The sequence below is a fragment of the Theropithecus gelada genome, chromosome 5 (assembly GCF_003255815.1).
Source record: "Theropithecus gelada isolate Dixy chromosome 5, Tgel_1.0, whole genome shotgun sequence".
NCBI lineage: Eukaryota > Metazoa > Chordata > Mammalia > Primates > Cercopithecidae > Theropithecus > Theropithecus gelada.
Window position 1 is genome coordinate 105,945,028 of NC_037672.1, and position 13,288 is coordinate 105,958,315.

Sequence of the window (13,288 nt, forward strand, 5' to 3'; positions counted from 1 at the left end):
ATGTACTGAGTGCAAGAGGTGTGGTGGGTCGGTATTATTATTACCATTTTAGAGATGAGGAAGCTGCAACACAGAGTAGATCAACTTAGCCATGGCTATAGAAATAAACTCATATCCAACACCTCCTAACTGCCAGCCCTAAGAAAACAGTGGTTAGGAAAGGAAGTTCTGCAGTCAGGCTGCTTTACGTAGAATGCTGGCCTTTATATACTTAAAAAGGACAAGGTAGTCATTGTACCTCTTTGAACTTCAGTTTCCTCCTCCACAAAATGGGAGTACACTAGAACTATCTCATAAGGCTATTGTAAGGGTTAAAGGAGATAAGTATGTGAATCTCTTAGCACAGTGAGTTTAATATATATGAATAGAATACCCAATAACTTTATTATTGTTGTTGTTACTATGAGTACTACTACTATTGCTACTACTGATGAGGAAACTGAAGGTCAGACATTTGAGGAACTTCCATAAGGAAGGCCATAAAGAAACAGGCCATTTTTCTCTTAGCTTTTGAACCCATTCCCTAGTAAGAACTCTTATTTCTTTTCAAAACAGAAGTATGAAATTTCCTCTGAACATTGTTGTTATTCAATTTAGTCTGTTTTCTAAGAATATACATATTTTAAAGCAGGATTAGCTTGCAGAAGCAGTCAAATGGAGAGCTGGTTGGAGGATTCATTCTAATACTTATTCTAACATAAATTTTAATACTGCTGAATGCATCAAAGTACAAGGGCTCTGTTTAGTTGGGTACCAAATAGTTCCAGCAAGATATTTTTCAAAGGGACACTCAGGCCGAAGCAACTTCAATTGCCCTAAAATATTATACCATTTGAAAATAAGTAAATAGTCGAATTTGCCAGCAAACATGTCTGTAATCCTAAATCCATCATTTTAGCAGTGCTCATAGAACAAGGTCCAGATTTACTTTCCACTTGGTGTTTGTTCTGTTCATTAATTATATTCATATCTGCTTCTTTGAAGTTATTGAGACTATTGGGAAATGTAAAAGAAAGCTGTATTGATTTCAGTCTTATTATCATTCCATCTTTATTTCCTTCATCTATGAACTCTCAGGCATGTTGAGTGACATGTGGTGGTGGGTATGGTATGTCAGGCACGGTGTAGGGCATTATCAACAGAGCCCAGCCGTCTCCAGATCTGGAGGGTTTAGATTTAGAGTGTCTGGATTGTATTCTGCTAAAATCTCCACAGCCTTTCCTTTCAAAATCAATTTCAGTTGTCAAAAAAAAAAGGGGGTGGGGGTGAGTTACTTTGAAATCATATAGCTTATTATTATCATCTTTTTTAAAGCTTATTACTATAATTTTTCTCCCAAGGGAGCTGAGTTGATTTATAACCCCACCCTTCTTATCTCAACATGTGGCGGAGTTCAGAAGAGAATTAAATTGGGGGATTTTTTTCCCTCCAGGGAAAACTGATAGACCATACCCCAACCTCATTTTCAAGTTCACCAGGAACTTTTTAGCCCCTTGAATTTAGTTTAAAAATGTACATACAGCAACTAAGCTCATGCCTCTCCCCAAACCCAAATTCACATATTTGCCCTGGGTACTTTAGAAACAAGGCCTAACTGTGAAGAGTCTTCACAACCGTGGATTGTATACTCCACAACACTGCAAAACACACTTGGTAGAATACAACCTCATTGACAGCAAAGACTCTTTTTTTTTTTTCTTTTAACAATTTCAACTTTCATTTTAGATTGTGGAGGTACACGTGGAGGTTTGTGACTTGGGTATACTGCATGATGCTGAGAATCGGGGTGTGACTGAACCTATAACCCAGGTAGTGAGCATAGTACCTAATAGGTAGTGAGCATAGTACCCAACAAGTAGTGAGTATAGTACCTAATAGGTAGTGAGCATAGTACCCAACAGGTAGTGAGTATTGTACCTAATAGGTAGTCAGCATAGTACCTAATAGGTAGTGAGCATCATACCTAATAGGTAGCCCCCAGTGTCTAATGTTCCCATTTTTATGTCCATGTGTACTCAATGTTTAGCTCCCATTTATTAGTGAGAATGTGCAGTGTTTGATTTTTTGTTTGTTTGTTTCTGAAAGCAGGGATTCTTATCTGAGTTGCTTACTGTTGTATCCCAAGCACCTAGAACAGTGTCTAGCTCATAGCAGGTGATCAATACATATTCGGAAAATAAGTGAATGAATACGGGAAATAAGAGAAAGTCGTAGTTAAGAGCCAGGGCTCTGGGATCAGACAGACAGACCTGAGTTCAAATGATAACCTGCAACTCCTAAGCTTAGTGACCTTGCTCAGCCTGCACAGCTGCAGAACCCTCATCTGGAAAATGGGCCTAAGGAGGGGGCCCACTGTTTCAGATTGTATGAGTCCACGCAAGGAGAAGACTTATGGGCTTTTGAGAACATAAATTCCCAGTACCTGGCTCATGTTCTTCTTCTTGTCATTCTTCCAGACTGGGTTTGAAGGCCCCCTTAAATACAAACATTAGCAGTTCATGAAGCATGACCTGTCTTCCGAAACTGTGCTTCACATCAACACCTAAGAAGTGACCCTCACCGCCAGTGAGGGATGAGTCCCCTGTCTCACTCGGCATTTTGGCAGTGGTGGGGGCAGTCTGTGCTGAGTCTCTGGGCCAGGTTTCATATCACTCCTGAACTGAGGTCTGTGTCACGTCATCCCAGGCACAGTAAAGAGAGAGGAAGAAACTATTTTCAGCTTGACTGACTGACGGCCTGGGATTATTATTCTTTGGGTTCCAGGACACAGTGCTCTTATTATTTACAGAGAGCTTTCATTTATTTTTTCAATGTTGAAAGCTCATGCCAGTACGGTCATCTGAAACCTCATGGCAGCATATATAGGAGACGATCATATTCCATTCTTGGTTCCCTTAAACAGGGTGCTACTGTTGCAGAAAGGAAGTTCCAGAGGTAACTATTCCCCTGTGACTCTAATGTGGTCAGCGGAACTGTCTTATGCAAAGTAGGCTTTGAAAAGGCTTTTGCTGGCTGAAATATAGGAGCTGCCATTCCCAGCTGCTTGTTTGTCCGTCCTGGCCAGCATCCTGCTTCTCAGCAGTGCCAACAGCTGATATGCCAGAAGAAGACAGATCTTTCCTTGAGCTCCTTTTCCTATGAACCAAAAGAAGCATCCTTCTCCTACCTCTTAGGCCTTTTACAAATAGACTCAGGAGTGAGATGTGGGCATGGTGAAAATTGAACGATGGAAAACCACTGTAGCACACATGTGCTGGGAATGGCAATCAAAGTCTCCAGGAGGGTCTGATGATTTGGTGTGATGGGTTCAGGGGATGAAAAATCCATTGCTTAACAGGGGTGAAGTGGGTTTCATAAGAAGGGAAGAGGGCAGATGTAAGGCAAAAATACCTGGGGAGGGGTAGAGACTGGAACAAATCTCCAAGAGAATGTTTTGTCCAGAGGGGACAGCCACTACTCAAATCCAACTGATGTTAGGTGTGATTCAAGCCCAGCATGGCCAGATTTTTTTTTTATTTATAGAGAAGACAACAATCCTTTTTTTTCCTGTGAAATCTCTGAAACTGTAAATATTTGCAACATATTTATTATTTTTAAGCCATGTGTAGACCAAAGAAAACATATCTTTGGGCCTTCAGATTTCCCTGCAATAAACATTCACTCTACAATTACTTGCTGAGTACCTACAATGCGCCTGGCACTGTTTTGGGAGCCAGCAGATATAAAAATGCAGAAGACATGAATCATGTTTTCAAATCCTTTGTTAAGCAAAGGAGAAAGACAGAAGCAGAAGCAGATGTAATAATAAGTGCTGGAATGGAACTAAAGGCTATACATCCACAGGAAAGGAAAAGGCAATCTCAGTTTCTGAGATTGGAGGTCTGGAATCACAAGAAGGGTTTTATCTGCTAGAGAGGTGTTTGCAGGGGAAGGCATTAGGGAGAGAGGAAACAGCATGCAGGGGAACACTGCACAGCACATGTGAAAACCAGCAGTGACCTTGCGGGGCTTCTGTGCAGGGCAAGTGGCGGGTGGGAAGTCTGGCTCTGAAAAGCCTCCAGCTCCAGGCACCTTGCATTCTCCAGATCTTTGTTTTAACTGGTGGTGCCCAACTTTTCTGGGTCTCAGGTTGATCCAAGAATGGCAAAATACACTTCCACTTACCTCCGACACTCTCTGTGGAGTGTGACAGCTGAGGATCCAGGCACCATGGCAGCCTAAAAGTCTGCTGGGGACACCAGCATGGATATGCTCTCCCTTATCCTTGGCCAGCACACATCTGCAGCCGCTCTGTCTTGATTCACTGTCTGCACCTCTCATCCCATTGTAACTGTATCCATTCAGCATCTGGGTGCTTCAATACCTATCCATACTCAGCATCTGTTTACAGTTGAATACGTTGAATGGCAGCAGCACTGATTTCACCAACAGCTAAATCTTCAACATTAGGTAATTGACTATCTTTCCTCAAACTTTTTTTTAAGCACACATCTGCCAAATTCATATGGGCATCCTTAATAATCTGTGAATATAATTCAGTTTTGCTGGTACTACCTAATACGGTGCTTGTCTTTTGTTTTTTAAAGACTTGCCTTTATCCTCCTACTCTGAGTTGTACAGGTCATCAGACAACTATCCTGATTGACAGACAGAAATATTGCCTTTTTTCTACATGAGCTGTAACTACGGGGCAGCATAGCATGGTGATTAAACTTCTGAGTCTGGTGTTACGATTCAAATCCCAGCTCCATATCTGACCCATTGTGGTCACTTTACCTCTCCATGTTTGTTTACCATGCAGTACCTCAGAGATTAAATGAGCTAATATAAGTAAAACACTTAGCACCTGACACACGGGTGTATATGAGCATTAGCTGTTATTATTAGTGATATTATTATTTCAAATGGCCCCAAATTGATAGAGGAGAACAGCTTTTTAAAAAATATATATCTTTGACTGGCCCATATCCTTCTCCAGCTCTATATTTGAATTGTGCAATTTTTGTAGGGGAACAGAGTAGATTAGATAAGGTTTAAAAACCTTTTTTTTAAGCAGGCAGACATTCATGGGTATAGAGTTTTTTTTCTTCTTTGTATTAACTGCTATGTGTAATTCTAGAATTTATCATCAAATTGGCTAGAATAGGTTTTCCCTAGATTGAAGTAATAATAATCTCATTTGCCCCAACTCCAAAGCCCTTTGAAGTTAAACATTGAGAGGAAGAATGGTGGGGCCACTCAGCAGAGATTAGATCTTGTTTTAAACACTAGCTGCTCTGAGAATAATTTCCTTAATTAATATTCACAAGATATCATACACTTGAGACTATATTTTCATGTAACCTACTTGCATGTAATTGTTCGCTAAGGCTCTTCACTTCGTTTGTATCTTCCTTTTGTGTCAGTATTCAACAAAATCATTTCCATCTAAAAGCAGTGCTGAAGGGGGTGGAGGTTCGTTGGGTCTCCCCTTCTGTGTGAAAGCCAGCACACATGGGCTTTCATCTCATTTCTAAAGTTAATATTGTTTTGTGCTTATTTCTCTTCTTAACTAGATGCACATGGCTCCCAGACTTGCTCTCCTTTGTGGACTCAAACCCTGAACATGTTCAGGTGTTGCCCTCTTGTCAGTCTCATGTTACAGGGTGAGGAGCTTATCAAAGCACCCTGGAGTATCAACTGGCCAAAGAGTCTTAAAACGCTGAAGGAGTCACATTTGCCATCAGTAACAGCATCTGAGGGGATCAATCTGGGTCAGGCAACCAAAGATTGTCAACTTAAAGGACTTTAGGTTATTCAGGAGTCAGCTTGCCCAAAGGTCAATGAAAGGAGCTAAGATACCTTGGAAGGAAATCTTTCTGTATGCAAGCCTTGTCAGTTTTGCATATTTCTCAGAAGAAATTTACAAATTAAAAAGTTATCTTTTACACACTTTTTTTACGTTTAAATAAATTTGCTAACTGTTTAAGGTCTCTCTGTTAGTCTATTTTTTGCTGCTCTAACAAAATGCCACCAGCTGAGTAAATTATAAAGAACAAATGTTTATTTGGCTCACAGTTCTGGAGGCTGGGAAGTTCAAGAGCATGGTACCAGCATCTGGTGAAGATCACCCCATGGCGGAAAGCAGAAAAGCAAGTGAGTGTGTGAGACAGAGAGAGAACAGGAGCCAAAATCATCCTTTTATGAGGAGCCCACTCCCATGACAATGGCATTAGTGCTTTCATGAAGTTAACCATCTCATAAGAGTCCCAACTTATCATACTGCTATAATGACAATTAAATTTCAACATGAGTTTTGGAGGAGACATTCAAACCACAGCAGTCTCCAACCGGTGACTTTCCTACATTTGCAAATGCTTTTAAAGTAAAACAACATCCTCACCTCCTTCCATATACAACAAGTAGAAATACTTTTTGCTTGCTAGTTTTGTTTTAGAAATGATTTGGGTGCAATTTTTAAAATAGCTGACTACAGGCTGGGCATGGTGGCTCACACCTGTAATCCCAGCACTTTGGGAGGCTGAGGTGGGTGGGTCACCTGAGGCCAGGAGTTCGAGACCAGCCTAGCTAACATAGTGAAACCTCATCTCTACTAAAATTACAAAAATTACCTGGGTGTGGTGGCAGGTGCTTGTAATCCCAGCTACTTGGGTGGCTGAGGCAGGAGAATTGCTAAAACCCGGGAGGCAGAGATTGCAGTGAAGCTGAGATCTCACTGCTATACTCCAGCCTGGGCAATAGAGTCAGGCTCTGTCAAAAAAAAAAAAAGTTGACTACAGTTCTACCATCGAACAATCAATAGTTGAGTTCTTAATAGCTCTTAGAACAAATTACATTAACAATTATAATGCTACAAAATACTTGAAAAGTATATATGAATACTATATATGTTATTGTATATGTTGAAAATGGTATATATGTTTATAAAACATACTATACATACATCCACACACATCTGTGTATTCATACATATCTTTTTTTCTCCATAGGTTCAGTAATTGCAAGACCAAATTTCTTTACTGCCAACAGATGGTTTATAAAGTCTTACCATGGGAGGGTGCCAAATATTTTCAAGATTTTCTTGCTTTTTTTTTTTTTTTTGTAACTTCCTAATTGCTATGTATAACTGAAGAAGCAGAGTATCTGCTAATAATTCTGTTTTGTTTTTTTTTTTTTTTTTGAACCATTATCAATCCAGGAATTTGCCTGCCTGGTGGACATGATCTACACACAACTGACATTCATCACTGTCCAAGTTAGTATCATGCTCTGTCAAAGAGTCTGTGCTTCTTGCTGCAGGTCTCCTGAAGCTTCCTGCGTTAGACCCTGGTCTCTTTTCTGTGACAGGATCTCCTACCATTCACCTCCATGTCTGTTGAAATACTTCCATCATTCCAGACCTGTCCAGATAAATGTTCAAATATAAAGTGCAAGATAGTTCACAAAATAAGAAAATAAGTACTGAAACTTATGCAACATTATCTTCTCAGCCTCATTCAACTGAGATACATTTCACCAACCAGATTGTCAAAGATTAAAATGTTTGATGGCGTAAAATAGGAGCAAGTGTGGGGAAATAGGTAGTCTTCTATGTTGCTGGGGAGAGCATAATTGGTACAACCCCAGTGAAAAGCAATTTGGCAACATCATTAGAATAATAACTGCATACGTGTTTTGACTAGTGATTCCATTTCTAAGAATGTATCCCATAAATATATTCTCACATCAACTAGATGATGTATGTACTAGATTATTCATTAAAGCATTATTTGTGATAGAGATTGGAAACTACTTGGATGTTCTAGAATAAGGGACTGGTTAAATAAACAGTAAGGTATTGGACCAAAGGACTACCATGCAGCTACAGAAAGAGAATGGGACATTCTATTCTGATATGGAGGATCTCAAAGATATCCTCATAAAGGGGGAAAAAGGAAGGGGAAAAGTATCTACCATTTAAGTGAAAAGTGTGAAGGTGAGTTGGGATATAAATACGCAGTTGCCTGTATGTATACACAGTATAGTCGGAAGGATTCTGAAGGCACTAGTATACTCATGCCTAGGTTGGGGGAATAGTGTTAGGTGGCTTTGAGACAAGAAGGGAAAAGGAACTGTCACACTATACCCTTTTTGTTATTTCAGAATTGTGAAATATATAAAAGTATGAGCTACACAAAATAATAAATGAAATAATGTAAAAATGAAACAAAACCATAAACACCATATATACCTCTTGAAAGCTCATTTGTCTGATGGACACATTATTTGAAGCATAGCAAAACTAGAGAAATTAGAGTACAGAAATAAAAGTTATTAAAGAACTTGGGGAAAATGGCTGTAAGAATTGGAATCAGCTTCTGAAACAATAGGGCAGGGAAAGGTTTAATAACAGACTTGAGATACCAACAAGTCAGTTGGGAGAGACAATGAGTTACTGTTCTCATTTGCTAGGGGTTAATATTGAAGTTCTGACTGAGAAAAGCGTAGATGTGACATTCCAGAGTGAGGGACTAGATTGTCACTTGCATGTTTTCTAAAGGCAAAAAAAATGTAAGAATTGCTCTACCATCAGCCAGAAGTCCTGGAGATGGAAGACAGGGTGAGCTTAGCTCTGCTCCCTGGGGAAATGGAGAGGACAGCAGAAGACTCGTGAATAGCTTTGATGGTAGATTCAGGAATGTGATGCTGAGTTGGAAATAAGCTGCACATTAATTTCTCAGAGTAAAGAGTATCTGAGGGTTTCCCAGGGACTAGATGAGGGTCACATAGGAGAGGAGGAGCACACAGAAGCCTTCCCAAATCCTGCAGAAGACTCCAGCTGCGGGCTTTTGAGGGAAAGGCTGCCAGAGTGGTTGTGGAGGGAGAGCCCCAGGGATGGAAATCTTGGAAAGGGTGAACTTAATCTTCTGTAAGTGCCAGGCAGCACAAAGTCATCCAGTCAAAGAAGGACTGTTCCACCCACTTTCCTGTCCTATCTTGCCCCTCTGTCACCTAGCTGGGGTCTGTACCAGACTAGAAGTAGGGGAGGAGGTGAGCAGAAGCTGGCCACATCCTCCTTTGCCCCCAGGGCAGGAGCCGCCAACTGCAGGCCCCAGCAGGAAGGAAAGAAAGGTGAGGTCTGGTCTTCAATTGAAAATTGAAGAGTTGATTATGATCTTCGAACACATTCTGTCTGCTGATTTGAGACTTTAAGACAGCTTGTTATCTAAAGTGAGCAGAAAAATCATGGGGCCTGTTGAATTTTCCTCAAGTGGCAGGGGAATAAATTTTAAAAGAGACAAGAGTAAAGGAAACAAAAATGTTAAAGGAGACAATTTTAATGAAGAAATAAGAATAAAGTCAAGTCTTGGTCCTCTACCACAGATCATGTGTCCAATGCTTTAGGAGATTTATTTTCACAAAACCAAAAGAACTTAGTTTAAAGTGCATTCAGGGATAGTAAGACAGATTGGACATCACAGAGAACTTCCTTGCTTTAAATTTGCAAAATGTGAATTTGCTTACTATGTGAGATTGTGGTACCTTTTTGTTTTTTAAAGATAAAACTTTACCAATACTATTTTCTTTTTCCTTTCTTTATAAATTTTTTTAATGACATTAAAAGGTTAAAAAGAGTTGATTTAAGAAAAATTTAAAGTAAAAAATAAAACAAAGATTTGGCATAATTTGTGAAGATGGGATGTAAATTAACTTCGGAAAACACTTTTCTAAACAGGGTTTGTGTAAAAGTCAGAAAACAAAATGCTATGCAATGATATTCCAAGTTACCATTTGGAAGAATTCTGTAGAATTATCTTTAGCTAAAGTGTTTTTTTTTTTAATGATTGGTCCAGAATAATCCATAGATTTGTAACATTCTTCAAAATGATAATTCAAATCAGCTGGATCTAAAGACAGACTCAAAATAAAGGCAGGAGGCAACATTGTAGAACTCAAAAAAAGCGAAAAAGGCAGAGTCTTAAAAATAAAAAGAGAAAAGTAAAAGAACAAAAGGAAGCAAGGAAGAGAAAGAAAGAAAGTCAAAGAAAGAGAAAGGAAGAAAGAAAAAAGGAGAAAGAAAGGGTTACAGACAATAAGATATAGTTTGTGAGCACTCTGGGTCCTAATTTTACTTTGATGGTTCTGTTAGCTCAGAAAACACTTCGATTTGCACTCTTGGTTTAAAATATGAATTAAGCTCTTCTGACTCCATAATTTTGGGCCTCTAATACACAGGCATTATTTAGTTTTCCCTGTTATGCATTAGAAGGTACAGACACTATGATTTTATTTAGCTAATTTCAAGATTAAAGATTTCCTTAATTGTAGTCTTCCGCTAGTTCTTTGTAGTTGCTAAAACTGCATGCTTGATTGCTCAAGGGAAAACTTGTACTATTTGAGGCCCTGTTAAGTGAAGTAAACTATAGGCTTCCACTTCTAGGAAGATAGAGTAGATGCACTTCTCCCTGTTCCTCCCACTAAATACAGCTAAAGGCCCTGGGCTTAGATGTATATTTGTTATATGTGTAACAAACATGAGAAGACTCTGAAAGGTGGATACAAGAAGGCAAAACTGCTAAGGGATTCAGTAGCCTAGAAACAACACAGTGATGATGTCCCTGCCTTATACGTCCTAGACTTGGAGTGAAGAAGTTGGCAGCTGGAAACGTCAATGGGTACAGAAGAAGAAGAAGAAAACAAAAGCCTCAATAAAAGTTAAAAGTTAACTCTTTCTAACCAATGGACCAGGAGTAGGGCAGTGCAGCAAAACACTAAACTTTTAGACAATGGCTGCTGTGCTCCAGCCAAAAAAACCACAGAAAAACTTATGGTCCCACCCCAATCCCCAACAGCAAGGGCTGAATGGAGAGCCTAGATTTCCACCTTTGCCAGGCTGGAATGTAGTGAGATGCCCTGACTTCCATGCAGGATAATATCAGAAAAGGTCAAGCAGTGAGTCACATCTTCACCACCGCCCAGAAATAATGAGACCACTACCCCCAGTGGTGTCAGTGGAGGCCACAAGGGAAGCAGTAAGGACATATCCCTTTCCCTCCCAGCCACTCAAGGCCTAGTGGGGTGGGGGTAGCAAAATTCCCACCTGTGTCCAACATAAATGAGGTGCACTCCCATCTCAGGTGTCAACAGAGGCTACGAGGGGAACCTGGCTATGCTGTCCCACCTGGCAGTAATAAGACAGTGCTCCCTCTTCCTCTGCCAGAGCAATGTCACTGGAAGCTGAAACAGAAGGTTTAAGAAGATTCAGAGCCTTGGCCTGTTGCAGTGGCTCACGCCTGTAATCCCAGCACTTTGGGAGGCAAAGGCAGGTGGATCACTTGAGGTCAGGAGTTCGAGACCAGCCTGACCAACATGTTGAAACATCATATCTACTAAAAATGCAAAAATTAGCTGGGTATGGTGGCGGATGCCTGTAGTCCCAACTGCTGGGGAGACTGAGGTAGGAGAATCACCCGAGGGCCGGAGGTTGCAGTGAGCCGAGATTGTGCCACTGCACTCTAGCCTGGGTGACAGAGTAAGACTCCTTCTCAATAAATAAATAAATAAATAAGCATAAAACATAAAAAAACTAAAAAAAAAAAAAAAAAAATAGGTCCAGAGCCTCATAAGAACCTAGATGTCTGGGTTTAAAAAAACAAACAAACAAAACCCCACTAATTGTACCAAGAACCAAGAAGATCTCCAACTGGACACCTGAAGACAATCAATAGATGCCAACATTGAGAGGATAGGGATGTTAGAATTATCATCTGAATAAGATTTTTAAAGCAGCCATCATAATAATGCTTCCATGAGCAATTATAAGCATGCTCAAAACAAATAAAAAATAGAAAGTCTCGATAAAGAAATAGAACATACAAAGAACCAAATGGAAATTTAGAACTGAAAAACACAGTAGCCAACAACAGCAACAACAAACAACCCCAATGGGTAGGCTTAACAGCAGAATAGACAGGACAGAGGAAAGAATCAGTGAACTTAAAGATCCAACAATAGAAACTATTCAATCTGAAAAATAGAGGAGAAATAAACAACAACAAATATATATATATATACACATACACACACACACACACACATATATATATGTATATGAGGAGGGCCTCAAAGACCTATAGAACTATAAATGAAGGTCTAACATTCCTGTCATTAGTGTTTCAGGAGAGGGGAAAGAGGACAAAGCTGAAAAAGACTCAAAAAAAAAAAAAATAGCTGAAAATTTCCCAAATTTGGTAAAAGATATAAATCTATAGATTTCAAGAAACTGAGTAAACTCCAGGTAGAACCCCCAAAGAAATCTGTACTAAGACACATAAAAGTCAAATTTCTGAAAGCAAAGCAAAGAAGCCATGAAAAGCCTTGAAAGCAGCAAGAGAAAAACAGCACCTTGCCTGTAAGGAAGAACACATTCCAATGACAGCAGATTTCTCATCACAAACCATGGAAAACAGAAGGAACAAAAGGAAAACCATTTCACAGATGAGGAGAAACTAAGAGAATTTGTCACCAACAGACCTACTTTAAAGGAGCTTCGCTCTTCCCTTTTGCGGCCATCACCGAAGCGGGAGCGGCCAAAATGAAGTTTAATCCCTTTGTGACTTCCGACCGAAGCAAGAATCGCAAAAGGCATTTCAATGCACCTTCCCACATTCGCAGGAAGATTATGTCTTCCCCTCTTTCCAAAGAGCTGAGACAGAAGTACAACGTGCGATCCATGCCCATCCGAAAGGAGGATGAAGTTCAGGTTGTACGAGGACACTATAAAGGTCAGCAAATTGGCAAAGTAGTCCAGGTTTACAGGAAGAAGTATGTTATCTACATTGAACGGGTGCAGCGGGAAAAGGCTAATGGCACAACGGTCCACGTAGGCATTCACCCCAGCAAGGTGGTTATCACTAGGCTAAAACTGGACAAAGACCGCGAAAAGGTCCTTGAACGGAAAGCCAAATCTCGCCAAGTAGGAAAGGAAAAGGGCAAATACAAGGAAGAAACAAATGAGAAGATGCAGGAATAAAGTAATCTTATATAAAAGCTTTGATTAAAACTTGAAAAAAAAAAGAGCTTCATATAGGAAGTTCTCTAAACAGAAAAATAAGTGATGGAAGAAGGAACCTTGGAATATTAGGAAAGAAGAAAAGCAAAGGTAAAACAAAATATAGGTAATATAATGAAGTTTTCTTCTTTCAACCTTTCTAAATTATGTTCAATAGCTAAAGCAAACAGGATAACACTCTTGACTTGGCTCAAATTGCATGTAAGGGAAATATTTCAGATAAATCTATTATAAATG

At 39.7% G+C, this 13,288-nt stretch overlaps 1 protein-coding gene across 1 annotated transcript; it reads left to right on the forward strand.

Annotated features, from left to right (window-relative positions):
• The first annotated feature begins 12,534 nt into the window (after window positions 1–12,534).
• LOC112625399 (60S ribosomal protein L26-like) lies at window positions 12,535–13,056 on the forward strand. The gene has a single exon (XM_025386669.1). The coding sequence runs from the start codon at window positions 12,575–12,577 to the stop codon at window positions 13,010–13,012; it is 438 nt and encodes a 145-aa protein (XP_025242454.1). The 5' UTR covers window positions 12,535–12,574; the 3' UTR covers window positions 13,013–13,056.
• The last annotated feature ends 232 nt before the right edge of the window (window positions 13,057–13,288 follow it).

What these genes read in the sequence shown, in the direction of transcription:
- LOC112625399 (XM_025386669.1), top strand. Translation starts at nt 12,575, where the DNA reads ATGAAGTTTAATCCCTTTGTGACTTCCGACCGAAGCAAGAATCGCAAA.